This window comes from Pseudoliparis swirei, chromosome 14 (assembly GCF_029220125.1).
Source record: "Pseudoliparis swirei isolate HS2019 ecotype Mariana Trench chromosome 14, NWPU_hadal_v1, whole genome shotgun sequence".
In the NCBI taxonomy this organism is placed as follows: Eukaryota; Metazoa; Chordata; class Actinopteri; order Perciformes; family Liparidae; genus Pseudoliparis; species Pseudoliparis swirei.
This window is the reverse complement of record NC_079401.1, coordinates 9,939,880-9,964,628: the sequence shown is the minus strand read 5'-3', so window position 1 is coordinate 9,964,628 and position 24,749 is coordinate 9,939,880. Positions and strand designations below refer to the sequence as shown.

Genomic DNA, 24,749 nt, shown 5'->3' with positions numbered 1-24,749 from the left:
GAGACGCAGGTCCTCATGGGTAACTGTGTCCCCACCGGATAGAAGTACAAGAACACACACACACACACACACACACACACACAAGCCTGTGCAGAACGGAGTGGCAATGTGACAGAGGAGAGAAAAGGAAACTAAAGGCAGGGAAAGGGAGAAAAGACACTGCACTCTGCTGTAGCCTCAAGTTGAGCGACTAACCTGTCATGGGTGTCCCCTTCTCCCGGCTGGCTCATGCAGACAAAGAGGAAAAGAAGAAGAAAAAGGAGGAAAGAGAGAGAGAGAAAAGAAAAATCAGACTTGTATCGGTAAAAGAAAGAATGAAAGAAGATGAAGGGCCTTACAGATGTAATGAAGTTCAGTGAGTTCATTTGAATGGGGGGAGAAAGGTATACACATCCACAATGCACTTGAGCAAATACAATACCATAGCAAAAAATACAATCTGGACCCTGGTTTACCCTCACAATCAATCATAAGAAAGATAACACTTTAGATTATTAACAATGTAGCTGCCAATGTGATGGTACACTACATGGGTATTGTACAGTACGTAATTAGCCTACAGCAGAAAATTGTCAGAGACATATGATTGTTTTTTTAGCAATGTAATTTGAGGAAAACGTTGCCATAAGTACCTGCACATTAATGCTGTGAAAGCCTTTTCGTTTGACAAAAGGGAGAGTTGATGGCTCCAGAAGGTTTTTAATAAATGATTCCTTGTGGGCAGAATCGATAGCGCTCGTATAGGAAGTCATCATGACGTGGTAACGGATCTTGGCGAACTCGAAGAACTCTCTCCCGATAAATCGCAAATCTAACTAATATCGCTCCTTCATCAATATCTCTGAGGAAGGAAGCTGCCATTTCCCCCGGGGGAGTGGCAATCTTATCCAGCTAACTTCAGTTTTTGGATACCGTAAAGGCTAATTGACATCACATGTTTCACAATTTTCCGTTTTTTTTCTCCAATGGAGAAATTTATAGATTATTTGTCTCATTATTGTTTACCCTTTAGGAGAAATAAAAATCACTTCAACAGATTTTAAAGAGAACAGAGTGCATATTGTGTAGGTGTGAATGGTCCGTACCCTGGCTATGAGGAAACGAATTATTGAGCTGTTCCATCACTTCCTCCAACCCAGATGCATCTTGGGAGGGGCTGGACAGCTCGTCATCGCCTGAAACAGGAAGGAGGTGATGGTTTTACATTTTTTTCGAACTGCACACACAACGACCCTCATACACTCACATCCCTGCACTTCTATCTTTGTAATGACACTTATTGGCATAGTGCCCTTGATCCAAGGTACTTTGTTGAAGGTCTGAAACTCAAATTGCTCCTCACAAAGATGTATGTTCACACACACACACACACACGTTGGTCCAGTGTAGAACAATGTCCGGCAGCATGGTATCTAAGAGCTGTTAAATCCCACGTCATATTTATATCCTCCATGTTTTAATAATGATGGATGCACATGAAAGCATATTTGTGTGTGTGGTCTTACCCATTGTATCAGTAGTCTGGCTGGCAGCCACGCGGAGCAGCGGGAGGGAGGAGTCGGAGCGTTGAGAGGAGGTGGAAGGAGATGACAGTGCTGTGCCGTTCACCTTGGAATCCGTCTGACACACACACCACACACACACACACACATAAGACAAACAGCAAATTGGCAGCCACGTCGCACAGCTTCCATCTGATATGTTTCCAGGAGTCAAAAGGGGAGTGAAGTGTGTGTGTGTGTGTGTGTGTGTGTGGGAGTTGGCTCAATCCACCGTGTCAGCTGTTCCTGGCAGCCAGACATCGTGGAGGAAGCTCCAAGCTCACCGGTTGGAATATGACATCAACTTTGATGCTTTGCTTTATTGACCCAGGACCCATCAGTGGGCGTGTACCTGCTCCAGCAGCTGCCTCAGCCGGTGCAGTTGGGACTCCAGCTGTTTGTTGTGGTCCTCCAGGATCTGCATCCGGGCCTCCAGGCGTCCTTTGTGCTGCCGCAGCAGTTTGGCCTCGGCGATGAGCTCGGCGTCGCGCGCACTCTGCGGCGACGCCGGGAGCATCTCCGGGGGCGACGGCAGCGGGGACAGCCCCTTTCTGTCGTGGGCCTTCTTCAGCCGGTCGTACTCGGACTGCAGCTTCCTGTAGCAGAGGAATTCATCCGTCACTGGTATATCTGCTTAGAGATCAACCACTGTTCGGGTTCAGACACATGGTGACCAATGGGTCCCCAACGTGATGACCAATGGGTCCCCAGGACTTTAAACCAAATTCTCATGACCAAACGTTTTGTGAAATCTCGCTGTATACATGAAAAAGTGAGACAATGTTGGATATAAACTAACTAATGAGAATTCCAAAGCATACAGTATATAACCTTAAATGACACAAATGAATGAGAGAAAATAGTTTGATTAGAAGAATAAACATTGATGTATTTTTCGTTAAGGTGCGTTCACTTGCAGCACGGAAAATGTGCGAGTATAAAAGTGCATACGCCGGCTTCTATTTGACCGTCATTCTTTTTAAAAGCCTATTCATTATTTAAAACTCAGCGTAAATCCACATAGTATAACAGATTTACATGATTTTTCCAAAACTTTGGGGATTTTGGAGAAGATTGTAAACTCTTTTGATGGGGGAAAAACATGTGGCAGGTGATTGGATGAACCATCTGCCAATCAAACTCTAACCCAAGCGAGTCGGGAGGAGAGCGAGGAAAGCCTCCGTGCTCCGTTCACTGCAGAGGAAACACTCTCCAGTTCTTCTAAATTAACCCTGGATGCCATTGCAGCATCTATAGTTATTTATTTATTATTTATTATATCTAGATCGGTGACATCCAGATAAAAGTCACCTGGTGATTCCTGAAGAACCTAGATTGTAGAAAATCCCAAATCAAGGAACCGTAACAACTGATTCGGGGCCAGATTAATTTCAGGTTCATACGAAATGGAGCTGATACGGAGAGTAAAGTCAGCCAACAGAAGATAACAACGGGGAGATGGGACTGTCCACTGACCTGTTCTCTTGTTCCAGGTCATTGAGGACCCTCTCCAGCTCTCCCTTCTCCTCCGTCTCCATAGAGATGAGGATCTGGGCGGGGCTCCGGGGCTGGCTGAGAGGAGAGCCTTGGTTCAGAGACTGGCAGTAGTGCTGGATCAACATGTGCTCATCATCGCTGCAAACACACACACACACACACACACACACAGGATATTGGAGAACATAACATCAGAAAGTGACTGAAAGAACCACAGAAGAAATATCCTAGCTAGCTAGCTTAGCTGCTAAAAACACAGCTAGCGACAGCTAATGGCCAGACGGCTAACACCCTGCAGCGACTATCATAATTGGGAGCGCGGTTTCCATGGTAACGCATCAAGATTGTCATCATCTGGTCCTCTCCTGAGGAGAAATGAGTCTGATATACTAGTACATGGATCTTTTTTGAAATTTTAAAATGTCCACAAACTATTTGCTTTTTCGCATATGTGGGACGAAAATCGATTTTTAAAACAAGTTTCTTGAAAGCTTGTTGAAAATATGTATTTTATTACATTTAAAACTTATCCACAAAACAATGATGTTAAATGGAATACATTCATGTAAAGTTATTCACGTTAGTTTTCAAATTTGGAGAACTTTGAACGCGTTGCTTCATCAACTTTCACTTGATATCGCAAACACGTCTTTGGAATAAACCGTATGAACACAATACAATATGATGACATAGCCAGAACACACATAGCGAGCCAATCAGTGAGGAGGAGGTTGGCAAACACAAAGCGAGCAAACAGAGCGGTTCTCACATGCTCTCATTGGGTGAGATGCTGTCATTCAGATAGGAGCCATTACGAGTCTCCATCTCTGCTAACCTGCAGAGGGGAAGAAACAGAGCAGTCAGATTAATTCATATAGTATACTGATATGATTATGACATGGTAATCTTATGTGCAATTGGATATGAAAACTAAATATGTAACTTTCCACTGCAAGTGGTCTCTAGCAAAACTATTATAAAAGAAACCCTGGGATCATTGGAAGAGCAGGAGCCGAGTTATTGCAATCCAAAAAACAGCCAGGCGTTAAACGGTCAGAATACTAAATAAAGTGGTTTCACGTAATTTTTTATTTATTTTTATTTAAAAAAAACAACAAAGATCTAAAAAGTCTATTAGAAAAATATAGCTTAAACTAGATGGTGGCACACGACGACCACAGAACTGACAAGTGTGCAAAAAGGGAAATGACGCTATTGAAACGGACCTTGATGGAAATGACGCATGTTGCGCAGGGTGTGAACATTTGGGAAAATACATTGGATAATGTATATATTACATTGCAATAGTTGTTTTCCTGCGATTATTAACGTCTTGAACCCTCGTTTTTGCCCAATAAATGGGAGAATGTGTTTTCTACACTGATAGTAACAGCGGCAGGAATGATTGAAATTAGTGAAAAGAGTGTTATGTATTATTTTCTGTCTTTGGCCTCTTATAATTTGACCTATAACAAATGCTAAACACCCACACGCTGTAACCCTCTGCACTATATTTTATCGTGATTACAACTGCTGCACTCCAAAGTGATGCTGCACCTTCAGCACCTGGCCTTTTTAATATTTGACACAAGTTTTGCTTATATTGCCTTGAAAGCTGCTTTGTGAAAGTGGCAGACCTATAACACGTCATACGGCTATTTGGTTGCACTCGCCTGTGTACCAGCCTTTATCATATTTTTGGTGCATTAGTCACAAACACTGCAGTAATACTGTTTGCAACGTGAGTAGAGACATTTTTCTGAAAACATATGCTTATGAGGAGCTCAGGGCCAAACTAGGACAGACAAGGGCTTCTTATAAACTAACACTATGGTTCTTTTTTTTAATCCTTAAAATAAGTAATTAGCAACATTCAATCGATTAAATTGCATTTAATTAGACGAGAAGATCAATGGGAAAGAAAAAAAGAAGAAAAAAAATGTGTTCATCACGTGCATGTCAGCGAATATGTTCTCAATAGTATGTTTCAAGTCGGCTACAGCCGAACCCTCGTTCTGTTTTGATCAATAGTAATGGAGTTGATAAGCGTGTCTTCTTGTCTGATCAATACGCAACTGTGAGGTGCGCGAATGGACAGAGCGGCCAGCTGCTGATCACTCACTCATTCCGGTGACATGGCAACACAGACCGTGACCAAAACATTTTTGGGGAGCACCGAAGACCCATTTTGACCCAGGAAAAACCCTGTATAATATATATATATATGGGGTAAAGCCAGGAGTGAATCAGCATAAAGACTGGAAGAGCGAAAAGCTGAAACTAGATAATTTTCCTGGTGGTTGGAATGTAAGTCCTGAAAAGCAAACTGATTTTGGGGCTTCACCAGCCAGCGTTAATATACATATACAAATCTTTGACAAATAGCTCGGTGCAGGGCAGTGAGCGCTTCAGCAGATGGACTGTGTGACATCTGCCCAGGCGGCTGGAGTTGTACTCATAAGCTGCTGCACGCCAAGAAACAAGCGATGACCTCGCGGTTCGGGGACCGTCGGCTCACTGGAGGCTTAATTATGTTACTTCTTCACCCCACCAGCCTTTCCTTTATTCTGCTGGATGGTGTCTGGATGCGAGAGGGGACCGAGAGCACAGGACCAGGGGGTGGGGATGTGACTCGGCATATGGGTCCGTCGGCGTGGGCTGGTGTGTATTTATGCCTGAGGCAACAGTGAGTGGTGTCAAGTGCTCTTTGGCAAAGACTCGGCCCACTCAGGACTCATACCGACTCACCGATTCAACGGTCGACTGCTTGATCGATTCATAGTTTGATTGATTTGACTGCTTCCCGGCGGCGGGTTTCTGGGAGCAGTTAGGATCCCTGAAATGTGAATATACTCAATATGCATTAGCATATGCCTGTACTGGACTCCCTCTGCAGCACGCTTATTCACCAAAAACTCTATGTATCACTTTATCATGGCAACAGATTCCATTTGACGTTCTTCTTCAGCCTTAAACTATTTTGTCATCTTCATTACAACCTGACTGACAAATCACTGTTGCACATTCAGAGCATTAAAAGAATGTACAGGTCCACCCATTATCATTAATATGTTTACATGGAACGTTTTTTTTTTAAGAGGTGCTGTATGACGTCTATGGTCGGTGTATGGCGGTCGGCAGGCACTTCAATATTTATATTACATTTATTTTAGCCACCTAAAAATATCAATATCAGTTCAGGTGTCGCCTATATTTAGACCTGTGGCCATCAGAATGCCCTGTTTAACTTTACAACAGGGCACCTGAAGTTGCAATCTATGCTCTCTTCATATTCACACTCAATTATACCATAAAGCAGGGTGCGCTTTAGGGCAAGGCTCCCTAGTGATTGGCTGGTTGTCATCACCACTAGAGCCGCATACGGAGTGGAGTCTCTATTAGAATCCTCCACATTACGATTCTGGTCACTTCTAAGCGGCAGTCGATAAAGCAATGGGTGACGTCCAGAAACTAGTATCTAATTTGTCAAGGTATCCCATTGTCCATTCAAAAGAATGTAATAAATCAACAATGCATATAGGTAGAATCATCGTGCATTGACTATTTTCAAAGTAGTTGATCTGTAATTAGTCATTTGGCTGTTAAAAGCAGTGGCGGTTCGTCCATAGAGGGCGCTAGGGCGCCGCCCGTTTTAAAATTTTGAGATGAAAAAAAAGAAGAAGAAAAAAAATCCTGTCAAAAAACATTATATGCCAAATCATTTAAATAGTAAATATACCGTGTTGACGCGCTAAATGTGTGTGGGAGACCGTCAGCCTGTCAACAACCACTTAAGTTAATGTGAAAAAATATAATATATCGCCATTATCACGGAGAGAAGCCCCTCCCCTTTTTCGAGGCGATCTAACGTGTGTGTAGGGCATCGAGAAAACATTTCAGTCGTTTCGGCAAGGACGGCTTCTCATTGGCGGATGAAACGTGAATCTTGGGTCGCAAAAATGTGCGCCATGGTCACGTGATTGGACTATTCGGCAGATCAGAGACCCGTCTGTTCCCTCAGCCCATAGAGCAGTGTTGCCAGGTCCGCGGTTTTCCTGCGGAATCGGGCTTGAAGTGTTGCGCGGGTTGAATTGTTTGTCCTTGGTTCGGGTAGACCTATTTTGCATGCAAATTACATGAATATCTTTTAATAAAAATCCATATTTTAAATGAAATAATTTATTCATACCCAAATCCTACCAAACTGACTCCAGATCAGCACGTACACACATTTTATTTATGATAATATACTGTATCTAATTACACAAGGCCATTTTAGGACCTAGGTGAAATAACTGTTGAGGTAAAACTGCTTTTAATGCTGGCATACTAAACATATGTTGTTACTTTGTAGATATTACAATACATTTGGCAATGATAGCAATACTGTTGGACTTTAAAAGCAGTGTATATGGTTTGGCACGGGCATATTTTGAGTTCTGATATTGGGCTGGTTTTATTGGCCATTGGGCTGGTTTTGTCACACAGACCTGGCAACCCTGCGCACAATGGTTTTATATTGCTGAAGGTGAGTTGAGTGAAAAACGATGTCGCACTATTTTGGCTTTATTCTTCAATAAAAATTAACCGTTTATGTTACATACAGTAATGGTCGCTAATACGATCACGGCGTCCAGCTGTCGTGTCATTTAGACCGTCAACATATACGTTTGGTGGCGGTCTCATTGAGCCACTTTGGCACCGTTTGTTTAGCTACATCCGGTCACCCCGACGTATATTTTCCTTGTGTAAATTGTGTTGTTTTGCGTGTATAGGAAGTGGAAGTGCAGAGACAGATCAGAAGGCAAATGTGTGTGTTCTGTTGTCTTCTGCAGGTATGTGTTTCCTTTTTGTTCAAAGTTAGAATTTTCGCTGTTTCTGCTGAAATGACTCGAGCTCATGTAGTTATTTATTTTGTCCATTAGGGGTCTCTGTTTTCCCCTTGTATGTTACATGTCATGGTTTTTGATGAGAATTGTTATTATTTAGATTTAATGTGGTCCTGTCTTCCATGGACAATGGTTTTATATTGCTGAGGGAAGTGGAAGTGCAGAGACAGATCAGAAGGCAAATGTGTGTGTTCTGTTGTCTTCTGCAGAATAAATAAGTGCTGGGAAAATCCACCATCTGAGCCGACTTCTTCCATGCCCGTTCCACATCTGTAACAGATGAGAGAGAGAGAGAGAGAGACATTCCAATGCAGATGGTGCGTTTACCGGTTGGCGTAGTGCTCGATCCGAGTGTGCGTGTCGTCATGCGAGAGTTGAGGGGACGATCCAGGCCTGGAGAGAGAGAGAGAGAGAAACAAGAAGGAATGCAAAGAGATGCTAAATCTAACCGGGAGGGATTTATTAATCCCGACTCACACTGGCCTCAAGCCGCGTGGATCCACAGGAGATCCACGAGTCGAGTGTGTGGCGGTGTGAAATACTCTGTAAATTAGCTTCCCCGCTTCTATCCTGCAGTCCTGGTTTGGAATATCTTTGCCTTCACTTCAAAAAGACGGATCAGAGATCTCACCGGGAACAAAAATCTGTATTTTCTCATCATTAACCTCTAAGTACACCTTTTTTCCTGGAGTGTTTTATTCCTTGAGAAATGAGGGTTTTGACTCTTAAATGCTTTAAATTGTCGATTTGCAGAAGGCACCTTGACGATTGGAGGTTTTATCTGTTAAGAGCTGACGGATGAGTCCTCATCACCAAGTAAAGGTGAATGAATGAGGAAAGAAACAATTAATATTCCAAACACATATAGTCTTGATTCTAAATCATCTATTTGCCACTGGCCACAGTTAGCGTGTGTTACGGTGGTACAGATGGGCCATAAATATAAAAAATAGCTATCTGGTATTGTATCAGGGTTCATACATAGTTGACCAATGGATTTCCAGGACTTTAAACCAAATTTCCATGACCAAACATTTTGTGAAGTCTCGCTGTATACATAAAAAAGTGAGACAATGTAAAACCTTAAATGACACGAATGAATGATAGAAAATAGTTTGATTAAAAGTTAAGGTGCGTTCACTTTCAGCACGAACAATCTGCGCTGTGAGTGTGAGATAGCGTATGCCGCCTTATATTTTGAGCGTCATTATTTTAAAAGCATATTAATTATTTAAAACTCAGCGTAAATGCACAGATGAATACAACACATTTCCATGACTTTTCCAAAACTTTGGGCATTTTTTTTCTTCAGGACTTTTCCAGGCCTGGAAATAAACATTTTACAAATAGCCATTCACGACAAACATATTCCGCTGGGGATGAAGTGTCGCTGCCGTGTGCCACTTAGAAACAGATTGCCACTTGCAGATAAGACACATCAGTAGTGTGACACTAGTGTTTTGGTTTATGCTTGCATACAGGGTTTTTTCCTATTTTTAAAGAGACATTTTCGTTGGCAAAATGTTATCCATTATGCTAAAACATTGCTATTTGCTCATGGACATTGTGTCAAAGTGTCTCTATCTATATTGGGAACACTTTGACAAGCTATCTATACATATTTATATAGATTCCACACACTATAAAATATAGGAAATCATTTATGGTATTCCAGTTGTGTTGAATGGCACTTGAATGGCACTTGAATGATCCCTTCTTCTAGCCATGAGTGTATGGTTCCATTAGAGGTTCAGGACTTATTTATTATTCTGAAAAAAGATGCCACAATGAGTAAAATGTGACCGGAGCAAAGAACGAAAATAAGCAGAATTGAATTGAACGCTGTGTGCTGACTGAAGTATATTTAAATTAAAATCATTCGATAAAGATGAAAGGTCATATGTGTGTGACATTGTGCTTTTAAGCAGCTGCATACTAATAATTAATAGTGACACATCACTCAGAAATGATATATGACACTAAAGCCACAGTGGAACACCATCAGACACTTTTCAGTCGGAGCGTTGTGGCATTCATGGCTTGAACAGGTCAACAAGTGAGTTCAACATTATTTTTTTTATGTACTAAATCATCACAGTTGGATGTTTCTTTCTGGCCTGGATAGTTTTCATTTAAAATCCGAACCAGGGTGATGTCGGAGCGAGCAGCAGGGAGAAAATATGAGATGTAAACCCGCCACAGCTTCAAAGAGAATGGCAAAACAACAATACGTATACAATGGGGGCGGAATCGAGTGTGTGAGGACATTTTAGGTCGTTCGTCACTTCTCCAAAGGTCTGTTTGAGGTTTACGGCTTGGTTAAAGGTTCAGGAAAGAATTTGGATTAGCTAAGGCTAATACATTTTGTTGTGACGGTTAAGGTTAGGGAATATATTATGTCAATAAGGGTCCTCACAAAGATAGAAGTACAGAGTGAGTGTGTGTTTTGTGTGTTTGATCGGGGTCTAGAAATCATAGCAGAGGACAACGCGCACGACATTAGTGCAAAATTATTATCTATTAAAAGTCTAGCCGTCTAGTGTGCAAAAATCAAAATGTTGTTTTTTGAAAGGCTTACCGTCAACAAATATGGACAGAAGCAGAATATTCCGTACACCTGCAAGCGCCTACAAATCGCCATGGTGGAGTTGGGACTTTTAGTAAATAGTCACACGCGCATATGTACGTGCGTCTTGTTCTCTCTGTGTCTATTTAAACCCCCGGTGTGTGTGTGTTTGTGTGTGTGTCTGTGTGTGTGTGCACATGTGCCAGCCAGGTACTCACGCATGGTCTACGGGCCAGAAGTTGATCAGAGTGATGGGACTGAAAGAAGAGAGAAGAAAAAAAACGATAGATGATGATACAGGAGGTGTGAGGACACGACGCAGCAAGGCTTAATGGGAGCTGTAGTACGGAGGGGGCAGAGAGGGGCGGGGTGCAGCCACATTGACACAAACAAGACAGCGTGAACAAATACGAGTTATGGCGCACATGTCACACAGACATACAAAACATACCGGAAGTAATAAGGAATTGATGATGCATCAGCATTTGTGTATGTGTATGCGGTGTGTGTATGCACAGGTCTCAATGTGTGTGTATGCACAGGTCTCAATGTGTGCGTATGCACAGGTCTCAATGTGTGCGTATGCACAGGTCTCAATGTGTGCGTATGCACAGGTCTCAATGTGTGCGTATGCACAGGTCTCAATGTGTGCGTATGCACAGGTCTCAATGTGTGCGTATGCACAGGTCTCAATGTGTGCGTATGCACAGGTCTCAATGTGTGCGTATTCACAGGTTTCAATGTGTGCGTATGCACAGGTCTCAATGTGTGCGTATGCACAGGTCTCAATGTGTGCGTATGCACAGGTCTCAATGTGTGCGTATGCACAGGTCTCAATGTGTGCGTATGCACAGGTCTCAATGTGTGTGTATGCACAGGTCTCAATGTGTGTGTATGCACAGGTCTCAATGTGTGTGTATGCACAGGTTTCAATGTGTGCGTATGCACAGGTCTCAATGTGTGTGTATGCACAGGTCTCAATGTGTGTGTATGCACAGGTCTCAATGTGTGTATGCACAGGTCTCAATGTGTGTATGCACAGGTCTCAATGTGTGCGTATGCACAGGTCTCAATGTGTGTGTATGCACAGGTCTCAATGTGTGTGTATGCACAGGTCTCAATGTGTGTGTATGCACAGGTTTCAATGTGTGTGTATGCACAGGTCTCAATGTGTGTGTATGCACAGGTCTCAATGTGTGCGTATGCACAGGTCTCAATGTGTGCGTATGCACAGGTCTCAATGTGTGTGTATGCACAGGTCTCAATGTGTGTGTATGCACAGGTCTCAATGTGTGTGTATGCACAGGTCTCAATGTGTGTGTATGCACAGGTCTCAATGTGTGCGTATGCACAGGTCTCAATGTGTGTGTATGCACAGGTCTCAATGTGTGTGTATGCACAGGTCTCAATGTGTGTGTATGCACAGGTCTCAATGTGTGTGTATGCACAGGTCTCAATGTGTGTGTATGCACAGGTCTCAATGTGTGTGTATGCACAGGTCTCAATGTGTGTATGCACAGGTCTCAATGTGTGTATGCACAGGTCTCAATGTGTGTGTATGCACAGGTCTCAATGTGTGTGTATGCACAGGTCTCAATGTGTGCGTATGCACAGGTCTCAATGTGCGTATGCACAGGTCTCAATGTGTGCGTATGCACAGGTCTCAATGTGTGCGTATGCACAGGTCTCAATGTGTGCGTATGCACAGGTCTCAATGTGTGCGTATGCACAGGTCTCAATGTGTGCGTATGCACAGGTCTCAATGTGTGCGTATGCACAGGTCTCAATGTGTGCGTATGCACAGGTCTCAATGTGTGTGTATGCACAGGTCTCAATGTGTGCGTATGCACAGGTCTCAATGTGTGTGTATGCACAGGTCTCAATGTGTGCGTATTCACAGGTCTCAATGTATGTGTATGCACAGGTCTCAATGTGTGCGTATGCACAGGTCTCAATGTGTGTGTATGCACAGGTCTCAATGTGTGCGTATGCACAGGTCTCAATGTGTGTGTATGCACAGGTCTCAATGTGTGCGTATGCACAGGTCTCAATGTGTGTGTATGCACAGGTCTCAATGTGTGCGTATGCACAGGTCTCAATGTGTGTGTATGCACAGGTCTCAATGTGTGCGTATGCACAGGTCTCAATGTGTGTGTATGCACAGGTTTCAATGTGTGTGTATGCACAGGGTTGAATGAAATATCTGTGTGTGATCAGAGAAATGTTCCTAATGCTGCGTTCACACCAAAAGCGTTGTGAATATTTGCGCGAGTTTACTCGCTTGACTATTTGTGGCTTTTCGCGTCAATCACTTAATTCGCGCCTTAGAGGGGGCGGGGCTTATCTCTGTGACTTTACTCCATGGAAACACTTCTTATTTTTGCCATCCACTAACCCAGACATGGGCAAACTACGGCCCGCGGGCCACATCCGGCCCGTTCGGCTTTTTAATCCGGCCCGCCGAACTTTTCCAAATCGCGACTTTGTTTACTTCCGGTGTGCGTTGGCGCGGAAAGAACTCGTCACACGAAACCCTTCACCGTGCTTTGTCAATCCGTTTGTCTGTCAACATTTTGGGAAAAAAACAACCAATGAACACTCAGTAAATCACAAAGGACCTCCCACCACACAGGTGAGGCTCATTTAGAAACAGCCCAGTGATTTTGGCGAGCAGCGCGGAGCCTGGAGGGGCTGCAGAGCCACGAGGAGGAACACGCAGCCAGAAGAGAGCCACTTGGACCGGGTAAGAGTCTTTACTACACGTTACGTGTCACGGTGTCCGTCACGTGTGCGCAGTGCTGACTAGTATTGTATTTTACAGAGAGGATTCACCAGCGCCTGCAGCTCCACCTGCAGCTCCACCTGCCCGGCCAGCAGAGAGGTCTCGTGACACGATGACATGATGTTATTATAGTGAAGCCATATTGTAAATAGTCTGTGTCAATAGTTGTGTTCTGTTTTCTATTTCTCAACATGTATATAATGTAGAATTTTTTTTTTTTCTATGTACAATACATATTTATATTTAAAAAATGTAATGGTCATTTTTTATTTGCACACACCCCATGAAACTTTATCTGCGATATGAAGTTATTTCTCAGTCCCATCTTTATCATTTTGGTGAATGTGTGACAGACCACATCATTTTTACTCAAAAAACGGTAATACAAAATGTGGTTTTCCTCATTTATTTAAATCAATTCAATTCAGTTTATTTGTAGAGCCCAATATTAAAAATTTGTCTCTGAGTGCTTTACAATCTGTACATATAGACATCCCAGACCTTTAACCTCACATGTACATATAGACATCCCTGACCTTTGACCTCACATCGGATCAGGAAAAACTCCCAAATAACCCTTCAGGGGGAAGAACCCTTCAGGAGAGAACAGAGGAGGATCCCTCTCCAGGATGGACAGGTGCAATTACATGTATCTAGCATTGTATTCAGATATTTCACTGCTTTTGTGAACCTATGACCTTTGGTAAACCAATTTCAAACACCAAAACAGTTGGTCCACATGAGTAAAGGTGTGTTTTCAGAAGAGATATGAATAATTTTTAAAAATCGAACTTCAATTGTCAGCTTTAGGGTCATATTTTCTCGAGTAAAGCGCTGTCAGTCTGTTTGTGACGGGTTCATACACATGCTGACCAGATGATGCCGAACATCGCCCTCAATTTAAAGACCCCTTTCTAGTTTCTGCTGCAGGCAGGATATTTAATACAGTCCATCTCTCAGGACAATCCGTCCATTATTTTATGGGTTTAAAACAATTAGAAATTATTGAGCTTGAGTATTTCGTTGGGTAATAATTTGTTTTGAATGTTGAAAGTGATTCCATTGATCTCTTTCCAGTAAATGTTGATTACTTTAACTTTGCACCTTAAATTGAAATGTATAAAAAACAGACGCAATCTCCAGGTTTAATAAATTACATTGCGTGTCCAAATGCTCCTGGCCCGGCCCCTCTGTCACATTTTAGAACCGATTGTGGCCCGCGAGTCAAAAAGTTTGCCCACCCCTGCACTAACCACTAGTTCTGCTTTATACTTGTTGAGGACATCCTACAAATGTTGGAATATCTAACGCCCTCGTGTTTGGGTTCATAACATTAATATAATATATATCTATATTTATACATAGCATCAACCGTCGGCTCAAACAGCTCGGTGACTTTTACACCGAGTGATGTCGGGTCATCAACCCAAAATCTGCGCCGTTCGCATCCGTCCGGTGCAAATTCTCAACAATCGCAACCAGCCGCATCTGTACGTTGACTTTGCATGGGATCTACTTGCGTGAAAAATGTGCCCTAGATTTATAAAAAAACAAAAAACAAACCTTCTTTCTCTTTCTGTTTGCCTGTGTGTGTGTGAGAGACTCACGTTTCCATGTTGTCCCCTTCCAAGATGGTCTGGACGGGCAGGTAGCCCATGCGTGGGTGTTTGGCAAAGTAGCGCTTAGTCCTGAATTTGTTCTTCAGCACCTTGGCAAAGTCCCGGACATCCTCCCCCGATGTAGTCTGGAGAGAGACAGGACACAAAGGTGGCTTTGTTCACTCCACGAGAGCGGGAAGAAATACCCCCGCACACACCTTGTACAGAAGGAACATGCCACTTATGTATTTAAAGCCCTTTTGCCTTTATTCCCACATCTAGTGAGAGAAGTTAACACCCTTGTTGTCGGGTCTCAGTGTGTCATTACAGTTATAAGTCTTTTTTTTCTACCCTTTGCCTTTAACCATTTATTTACACTCTACAGGACTGTCTCAGAAAATTAGAATATTGTGATAAAGTTCTTTATTTTCTGTAATGCAATTTAAAAAACAAAAATGTCATGCATTCTGGATTCATTACAAATCAACTGAAATATTGCAAGCCTTTTATTCTTTTAATATTGCTGATTATGGCTTACAGCTTAAGAAAACTCAAATATCCTATTTCTAAATATTAGAATATCATGAAAAAGTATACTAGTAGGGTATTAAACAAATCACTAGAATCGTCTAATTAACTCGAAACACCTGGAAACACATTTTCAAATGTTTGATTTTGTTTTGCTGTTATAAATCTTTTTTTTAACTTGGTCTGAGGAAATATTCAAATTTTATGAGATAGGATTTTAGAGTTTTCTTAAGCTGTAAGCCATAATCAGCAATATTAAAAGAATAAAAGGCTTGCAATATTTCAGTTGATTTGTAATGAATCCAGAATGCATGACATTTTTGTTTTTTTAATTGCATTACAGAAAATAAAGAACTTTATCACAATATTCTAATTTTCTGAGACAGTCCTGTATGTCGGAAAATACGTCGACCGCGTCAGGTTTAATGCGACACCACAGGAGAGTGTTTTCTTGCATACTTTGACATTTACACTGTGGCCCTTCTATAAAACTCAAGAGGAGTTTCCATGACATTCTGGATCATGTCAGATATGGCCCAAAACGTTTATGCCCCTCCTGGTGCAGCAGCTTGGTCTCTCCCGTCTCCTGAGAGAAACATCGGGCTCTTTAACGGCTAAACGCTCCTCTGTGTTCACCAAGCTAGGAGCCGACATTATCGTTCACGTTGGTTGTTGGTACCCTCTTTAAGTAAATAGTTTGACAGTTAGGGAATGTGTCGATTGGCGTTCTTGCACAGAGTAAGCCGAGAAGGCCGATACCACTCGTGTCTTTATGCTAAGTATGAAGCTAGCCAATTAGCTTAGCACCAGCATAAAAAATAGGTGGGAAACAGCTAGCAAAGCTAATACAACATTTCTGCCAAAGAGCAACTCCCAAAAGTTGACAAATTACACCATACATATAATGTGTTTAAATTGTAAACAAACAAATGTGTAAGCAACGTACATGTTGTGCTGTGCTTATCGCCTGCTAGACATAGACATGAGAGTTGTGGATAGTCAAGAATTAAAACATGGCTAAGTGCAGCTTTAATGAACACTGCGAGTTCTCTGTTGATGTGAGTGACAATATGTTATATCCCGGACCAGAATGCAGTGCGTGTTATGTCATCTCACTCGTGTTTGTTGCATATTTTAATCCTATATTTGAATTCGGGTCATTAGCTGTCATGACTGCAGGAAGTTAAATATACAAAAATGGCTGGTGACACACAGTTGAAATTAAATATATACTGTAGTGTACAGGGAGGAAAAGTATCAACACACTCGGGACAACTGCCCAGATCTCGACATGCAGATGGTTTTCACTTCGCAACAGGAGGAAGAAAAGTATTTGACGCGTCTGGCATCGGAAAGAATTCCCGTTTTTCAACGCGTTCATTTACGCATGCAGTGCAGGAATATGAATATATTTATACCGGAGTGCAGTACTCGACCATGGGATACTGCATCTTGTGTCCCTTGGCGACGCGACCGGAGAAAAAGCAGCTTTGGCAAATGTCATAGTTGAAATGTTTCAGACTCCGATATCTGGGGAGAGAAAGATAGAGCGCAGGAGGGAGGTCGAGAAAGTAAAAAGGGCAAAAGACAAAAGGAGGGAAGAGAGGAGACGTGGGAGTGAAAGGAAAAGAGAGCAAGAAAAAAAAAGGGAGATGGTGGAGGAGCAGGAATAGAAAGAAAGAGAATCAATAAAGGAGGTCAATTTATAGCTCTGTTTTCTCCAGGGTAGAAGTAGTTACAATTCTTTCAGCCCAGTAACTAAATGAGATATTTATTCTCTGGCCCTGGGACTCTTCATTGAAATGTATCGCTGCTCTTGTAATGAAGGGGCCCACCAACAATAGAGCCTACACACCTCACCTCCCTTTTATGAGTCCCAACCTCTAGTGAGACATAACAAAACACAAACAAGTTAGGCTGTTTTACTGTGGAGATTTAGGTTCACAGCTGGATCTCAACTCTGGGGATTCTATGAAAGTGTGAAACGTATTTGTTTTTACTGAAATAATATATATATTTTTCATTTTCTAAGTCAGATTTAAATTGTTTCTCTTCTAAATGTATGGCTTAAGAGCAGGCGGAGAGGTTTTGCCAGGATACTATTTATAAAGTCTGTTAATATTTGTCAGTGTCAGTTTTTGTAATACTCATTTCGGCCACAAGAGGCCGATGGACTTAACACATTCATGTTTTTTTCCAGGTAAGTTATAATTTAGAAACTTGGTAACACACAACTTATGCAATTTGTGTTTAGAATGAATGAAACATAACTTCAGGGCTTTTAGTAAAAAGACGTAGTGGCGCAATTTGGGCAATGAGTATTATCAATATAAACTACAAAAATAATAAAAGAAAATCACCTGGCAAGACTTTTTCCCGCCTGTTGCACTGATGATGAAAAAAAAACTTTAAAAGATTATCTTGGCAAATTTTGTTTGTTTGTTTTATACCTGTTAACACAGGAGATAACATTACTATCAGACTCAACTGCCCTTGCAATTATGTACAGGATAAAAATGTTTGGTATGAGTGCTGCTTACAAATTCAACCGACTCCCTGGTGACATAAATTTGACAATTATCAAAACAGCTTCTTTGAATAGATGCTGAAGGGTCACATTTTCAAATAGCTGGTTATAAAACACCAGTCATGATAAAGAGAACTGCTTTGTGGAGACAACCAAGGAGCCATCTCTCTTTTTTAATTGTTTTCTCCTGTGTGTGTGTGTGTGTTTGTGTGCAACACACACACATAAATATGAGAAATCCTGCTTCTGTTGTCTTTCTGTTGGACTAAAGAAGAACACAATGTGGGTGAGAATGCTTCTCTGTATTATCTCCACAATAAAAGCAATGTCTTCTCCACAGCTATTGATTTATTAAATATTATAAGCCGTTGCACGCAACTCAGTTTCAACCTTTGAAAATTAAATTAGAGTTGTGTATTATCGCACTGTATGAAGATGAAGAATATAATACTACAATTCTGCTCATTTCTCTTCATTAGACATTCGGATGTGCCGCTCGGAGGCGGATTACATGTGAAAAGTTCACCGTTTATGCCCTTGACAAAGAAAAACATGAATATTCTGAAAATGAAAGGTGAGACTGAGTGGCTCCACCGACCTGAACCCTATGATGGGACACTCCTTGCAGATGTTACACTTGGCTTGGTGCTTGGCGGTCTCGGCGGCGGCGACACGGTGCAGGACGGGCAGCCACACCATGGACTGGGGCTCCAGGCGCATCCAGTCCAGGAACATGGCGGCTTCCAGCTCAGGTTTGTTATTGGCCTGGGAAGAAGATTAACTTGCGTTAAGCGTGGTTTTGCAAATAAAACAAACACACACACACACACACACACACAGACAGGACTGCATGTGTTCTGCTAAAGTCGATATTCGTTGGCGTTTAGCTTCTCAAAAACAAAACAAAAAACGTCCAACATGAATAAAAACACCACTTTTTTAAAGTCTATTCTCTCCATCTTATGACACGTATGACTAGTGAGTAAATCAAATCAGCTTGTCTAGAGTCCGGCTGAGCTGTGCTGCCATGTTTCAATTTGACCTTGTCTCAAGAAGAATTAATTGAAGTTTATCTTTTTTTCATTATTTTTTTTACGAATTCAATAAACAATGAATTTACTGTCGACTTGCTTTAAACACAGAGCTAAGAGAACAGATTTAATGCATTTTAAAACATTCGATTTCCCTCATATTTTGTAAGAGTAAAAAAACAAGTAAAAAAACTGTGGACTCAACCGGTTGGTAAATAAATCTATCTACTAATAAGTACTGTGTGTGAAGCTGAAGTCTGATATTTCTTTCCCTCTGTGCCAGAGATGTCGATTAAAAAACGATTAAAAAGCCATCAATGAGTTTCACTGTTCCACTGGGTGTGACACACACAGAAGTTTATTTTGACTCAATCCGACATAAACTGTCCAGCTGTCCCAAAATACCAGAGCACCCATTGGGGATTAATCCAATGCTGAAAATATTCCCCGACAAATTAAATAATGGAAATACAAATGTGCAATTTCTTGATATTTTTTAAAGACTACGCAGCCTTTTTCCCCCATGTCTCTTGTTTAAAAATGACACATTTACAGTGTAAATCACATTTAAAGTCTGGAATGTTTCTTGACTTATTTATTCCATCTAATGCTAATGAAAAGTTCTGGGATGTTTTTAATTAGAATGTCCTGTCTTAATGATTTTATACATGTTTTTTACCTGTTACTGCTGTACTGACAATAAACATCCCTACCTTACCAGTGGTTCTCAAACGACCCTCTAGTGGGTCGCCAAGGCATTACAGGTGGGGCGCGAGGGTAAATGCAGATTTTGTAGACATTTATTGAGAACTTCGCATATTACAAAGTACACAGACAGAAAACAAAGTGATTAATAAATAAAGAGTGCAATGCCTGTACTTTAGTGTAAATGTTTACATTACGGCATTAACAGGTTACGCTGCAATGCTTGACAGCCCAGATTCTTGGCGATTTGCCAAGAATCTCCGTGAGTTCGGCTTTTAACGTTCCTGTTGTTGCCCTTCAAAACAAGAGCTCAACATTGAGCTTTATTGAAAGTGGCCGTGTCAAGCCTGCAACCCCGTTTTAAAAAGTGGTGTAGTGGAAAGCTCAATGCAGTGTATAAAAATGATGACTCACGCATATCTGCACTGTTTTGCAAAGCTTGCACATTATTATTTTGAAAAGATATGCTGTGTAAAACTCAGTAAAAACTCTTTATTGCCAAATATTTTAACTTGTTTTTTCTTAGTTTTTCACAGGTTGCACTTTATTGTTATTATCATGAAAAGATATTCAGTGTAAAGAAGGTTAATTGCAGACAAAATAAGCTATTGTTTGCCAACTATTAGTTATTCTTTGCACAGATAGAACTGTATTTGTATTCTAATAAAGTTATTGAAAACGTATTAGTTTTTTGTTTGATGGAGCACTCTGGTTTAATTGATTGCGAAATATTACAAAACAAAAAGTTGTTACTTCAATATAAATTCAGCATGGACCATTTTGTTATAATTTTGTTGGGGCAGTGGGCGTGAACATCCTTCTTCCTCGGCGCGACAGAAAAAGTGTGAAAACCACTGCCGTACCATAATGACGATATGATATTGACAGCCCACAAATATCAGGTTTTTCATTCGTCGTTTTAGGACCAATGGGTCTGCAATGTTAAACTGAGCTTGATGAATGTGTCTCATTTCTGACAACGACCCTTTTGTTGCTCTAGGTTTTATCAGCTGTCGCTGTTGACACCATGGGAAGTATATTTTAAAAAACTCCTTCGTAGTTACTTTTCGACTTTTGTTTTTTGTAATTCAACTTGATCATGCATTGAGTCTTAAAATAGGAATATGATGCATACAACAATTATATAATGCTAAAACTGAGGCTAAAAGCCATAAACTCAACCACTCACCAAAATGGCTCTTGAGGCTTTGAAGAGAGCATGGATAACGGCTTCCGTTCCGAGCAAAAGCCGTGACAATATTATAAATAAAGGGTACACTTTAAAATGAAATATGATTTTTTTGTAGTTGTCTAAAGTCTGTTAAGCTGCTTCCCCCATCCACGACTTTGCTACCGTGCTGGTATGTTTCTCCAAACTGGTGGCTAACTACTTCATACGACCCCCCTTCAAAAAGATGTCCACAATATTCCTTTCATAAACACGACGATTACTGAACAGTCAGACTACATTTGAGGGGAAAAGACAATTTTGGTGTTCAAAGTTGGGACAGGCAGTGTTGGTAATCTCCTTACATTTCTCTCTCATTACATCCTGACAGCAATCAATGAATATTGAATGCTCTGGCATAAAAAATAAAACATTCGATGTCTGTGGCTGTCGTCCGGATGGTGACACACGCACGTCCAATCATTTCATTGAACATGTCATGTCTGCCCATGCGATGCTCGTCAGAGTCCTTCACAAGCTGCTAGCGTGACAGCTGTGATTTCTAACAATAGCCATGATGGTTGTTTACCTTCATGATAACAACTTTGGGGGTTGTGGCTTTGAGAGACGAGCTGTCAGCGATGGCGATTTGGCAACTTTCTTGCAAGATTTTTCCTTTTTGTTTTTTGGGAGCTATAGAGCTGCCAGCTGCCATCATTTGAAACGAGTAGGGAACACTGGCCTGGAGATTTTTTTTCGGAGGGGGGGTGTGATTAGGGATAATCCGGTACTGGACTCCTTTGGAGGAAAAAACGTTGATGCTGTCGGCCAAGCTTTAAAAGACACAAAGGGAACGTTGGTCTCGAGAACTGGCGACTTTCCTCGCTATAACACCCTTTATGATTTAAACGCCCATGTGCAGGTGTTCATTTCATTCTCTCATGTTTGTCAGATTTGTCCATGTTTCCATCCCTGATACACCCCTGCAGCTGTCAGTGATCATTTGTTTGATCCTCTGCAAGCTGTCTCTGGTCCTATTTACTTGGATCCACCATGCACTTGTTCTCCCTCTTGTTTTTATTAGCCTTGCTTTTATCAATGTTTGGTCATTATTTTCTGTAAGTGTCCATAGCCAGGTTGCTTTCGATAAATAAATCTAATTTAGCTTGATGTACATACTCATTAGACAATTGTGACCTTCACCTGAAGGGCCTTATGCTGCGTTCACACCAAAAGTGTTGCGAGTTTTTCGCTCCAGTAGATCCCATAAGCAAAGTCAACGCACAGACGTGGAGGTTGCGATTTACGTGAATTTTCGCCGGAATATTTAAAACTGCGTTGAACTGGTGGCTGCTACTCTAGTAACGCTAGAAGCGGCAGCCATCCAGACGTAGTCGGGGAAAGTCATCGAGCTGTGTAAGCCTACGTGATGTTATGTATAAATATTAGGGCTGTCAATCGATTAAAAAAAATTAACTAATTAATCGCACATTTTGAAATTGCGATTAATTAATCGCAATTAAAAGTTAAAAGTTAAAAGTTCATTCTTTTTACAGACAAAACTTCACACAGAGCTGTGTTTTCAAAGCGGCTCCTACCTATAAAGTGCCAGCGAGGTATTTTATATCTTGGATGATAAATTGTTTCTTCAGTGAAACATCAGATTAGTAAAAAAAAAAGTATATTAAGACCCCATTGGTCCTGTCATCTTTAACATTGAACACAGCAGAACCAGTGGCCTTGATAACTGACTGACATTCAAATATGTCACGTTAACCCTCTGGAGGCTGGGCTCATTTTATACATTTTACAAAACAAAACAAAATTCACCGTTTAAAAGTGTTTCCCTTCTTTTTAAAGACAAAACTTCCCACAGAGCTGTGTTTTCAAAGAGGCTCCTACATATAAAGTGCCAGCGAGGTATTTAATATCGTGGATGATAAATTGTTTCTTCAGTGAAACATCAGATTAGTAAAAAAAAAGAAGTATATTGAGACCCCATTGGTCCTGTCATCTTTAACACTGAACAGCAGCAGAACCAGTGGCCTTGGTGACTGACTGACATTCAAATATGTCACGTTAACCCTCTGGAGGCTGGGGGCATTTTATACATTTTACAAAATAAATTAAATTCACCGTTTAAAGTCTTTTGCATGTGACACACCCCCACGTGTTATACATCAAACATTCCAGAACAATCTCAGCTCTGAAATGAGCCTCATTGTCCTCGCGCCGTGTCCTCTGGTTGTCTGACAGGCTGCTAAATGAGCCTAACCTGTGAGGTGGGAGGTCCTTTGTGATTTACTGAGTGTTCATTGGTTTGACCAATCACGTTGAAGGTTTTGTGTGTCGAGTTCTTTCCGCGCCGCGTGTCCCGACACGTCGCCCTCCGTTCCTCTGTGTATCAGAGGGGGAGACGGGAGGAAGGAGGAGCAGGAGGAAACCCGACTGATTCATCCACGAGTTAAACTGATTTCTGCTCCTTATTTTCGCGGAGAAATGATTGTTTTAAAAACGGAAAGTGTCAAACCGTACTGCCGCGGTTTAAAAAAAAAAAAAAATGCGTTAATTGCGTTACAATATTTTAGTGCGTTAACGCGGCCAAATTAATCGCATAGATTAACGCGTTAACGCTGACAGCCCTAATAAATATATATCCTGTATATATACAGTATATATACTGTATATATGATAATTATGTTATCAACCCAGACACGAGGACGTTGGATGTTCCAACTTTGTGGGATGTCCTCAACAAATATGAAGCAGAACTAGTGGTTAGTTCTTCATGGTGGATGACGGAAATGATAACTGTTTCCACGGAGATAAGCCCCGCCCCCTCTAAGGCGCGAATTAAGTTTATAAACCACAACTTGTCAAGCGAGTAAAGCGTTGCGGATATTTGGTGTGAACGCAGCATTAGGCATCAGCGCCAAACGACATGGGCGGCTGTAGCTCAGTGGGGTAAGAGGGTCGTCCTGCAACCCCAAGGTTGTCGGTTCGATCCCCGCTCTCCCCATTAGTTGCAAGTCGAAGTGTCCTTGAGCAAGGCACTGAACCCCCAGTTGCTTCCCGGGCGCATCACTGCAGCCCACTGCTCCTTAATAACTAAGGATGGGTTAAATGCAGAGAACTAATTTCCCCTTGGGGATTAATAAAGTATATATCTATCTATCTATGTGCTGTTGCACATTTTATCGTGACTAATTTCCGTGAGTGCATTCCTTACGACCGCCTGTGACTTCAAAACGCATCACTTAGGGTGTATCGTGCATCGTGTCACTGCGCCGCGTACAAACTGGAAGCAGCTCCGGACGGAGGGCTCGATGTTGGAGCCGCCGAAGGAGGCGACCTCGCCGAGCTGCCGGGGGATCTGGATGGAGTCGTGGAGGAGGAGACCCAGGCGGCGCTGGTCGCAGAAGCCCGTCGCACTGGCAACCTGCCTGAACAAGACTGGAGGACGGGGAGAGGGGGGAGGGGGGGACACAAACACACACACACACATCAGACAGGTCCTGTTTTTGATGGACATTATCAGGGCCCCTCCACTTGATATTTGTTTAAAATGTACATAATTAGCATAGAATTTCTTACATGTTGGCCAAGAATGGGATTTTTTTAGGTCACAGTTACCTTTGCCCACCAAACTCTTCTTCAGACAGTGACTACGCTTACACACTCCTATTCCACCATTATTCTGAACTAAATTCCAAATTTGTTAAGGCTCATGAAAACAATCATATTCTGTTTGAATATACAGAATTGGGCCTTTTTCCGAATGGAGCACGTTCTAATTAAGATATGTGGATACTGTTTGGGTTTTAGGAGCATTTTATGGACATGTACAAAAGGGGATCGGGGTTTTACAACAATTTCCTGTTTACGACCAGCTCTGTGTTTTCCACAAACCAACAATC

The 24,749-nt window shown here is 41.7% G+C and overlaps 1 protein-coding gene across 1 annotated transcript in view; it reads right to left on the bottom strand.

The window, feature by feature from the left end:
* LOC130204709 (dystrophin-like) overlaps positions 1–24,749 on the bottom strand; it is a 320,570-nt gene that overhangs the window by 4,548 nt on the left and 291,273 nt on the right. Inside the window, 11 exon segments of the mRNA XM_056431663.1 lie at positions 1,086–1,175; positions 1,506–1,620; positions 1,894–2,137; positions 3,018–3,176; positions 3,808–3,873; positions 8,255–8,320; positions 10,712–10,750; positions 14,883–15,019; positions 16,820–16,931; positions 18,527–18,693; positions 24,128–24,285. Of these exon segments, the coding sequence (XP_056287638.1) occupies positions 1,086–1,175; positions 1,506–1,620; positions 1,894–2,137; positions 3,018–3,176; positions 3,808–3,873; positions 8,255–8,320; positions 10,712–10,750; positions 14,883–15,019; positions 16,820–16,931; positions 18,527–18,693; positions 24,128–24,285 (1,353 nt within the window).